The following is a 783-nucleotide window of genomic DNA, read 5'->3' on the forward strand; positions in this document are numbered from 1 at the left end:
TGAGCAATAGATCTGGGAGTTGAAGCGGACGACACGCCGGAGATGCAAGAAATGAAGATGCTGCTTGACGTATGCAAATTTGTGAATGATTCAATGGGCTTTTAAATGAAGTCCATCGGAATGCATGTAGATCATGCGCGAATGTTTGTGGCAAGGGAATCTTCCCGTCTCAATACCGGTACATGTACCGCGATCAGCAATGCATGGACTGTCCGGAGCCACGAAACGGCTCTAAATTTGTGACCATTAGTGGGTCGCTTTGCATCATTAGAGGGTCGGTCTCCAAACGATCTTGTACATCTGCTAACGAGAAGATGGCGGAGCGGAAGCGATGGGACAAGCAGCAGGACTTTCATCCTCCCAGTAGCTCCTCCGCCCTCGAGGCTAAAGCAGATCCCGTCCTCACAAAGCAGCTTCAGTATATAAAAGTACTCGAGGAGAGGAACCGAGTGAAGAAGCGCCTAGCTGCCGCCTCAAAGAAGAACGACCGTCTTCACGAACGCGAAGAAGCTTTCGTAACGGCGTTTAACGTCCCAACACGAGCTGCACAGTCCACTTCGTCGTCCTCTTTAAGCTCAAGAAACACCAGGTCGGCCACGACGATTCTACCCACAAAACTACCAGGAAAGCTCTCTAAATGCAAATCAGCACCGTCCACGACGTTAAACTATGTTGCGTCCGGAAGCGAAGAGAAGGAGAAGAATGCAGTGCGTAGAGCCAAGTGGAGTCGCCCTAAAGCTCCGATGGACGTCGCTGTTAAACACGAAGAACGGGAATGCCACT

At 50.6% G+C, this 783-nt stretch overlaps 1 protein-coding gene across 1 annotated transcript; it reads left to right on the plus strand.

The window, feature by feature from the left end:
- Nucleotides 1-314: 314 nt before the first annotated feature.
- On the plus strand, nucleotides 315-707 carry PITG_22656 (uncharacterized protein; the record flags this gene model as incomplete). Its single annotated transcript, XM_002909632.1, has 1 exon — nucleotides 315-707. A coding segment is annotated over one exon (393 nt), but the record flags the coding sequence as incomplete, so codon positions are not given.
- Nucleotides 708-783: the final 76 nt, after the last annotated feature.

The sequence above is a fragment of the Phytophthora infestans genome, genomic scaffold, assembly GCF_000142945.1.
Source record: "Phytophthora infestans T30-4 supercont1.4865 genomic scaffold, whole genome shotgun sequence".
NCBI classification, from domain to species: Eukaryota; Oomycota; class Peronosporomycetes; order Peronosporales; family Peronosporaceae; genus Phytophthora; species Phytophthora infestans.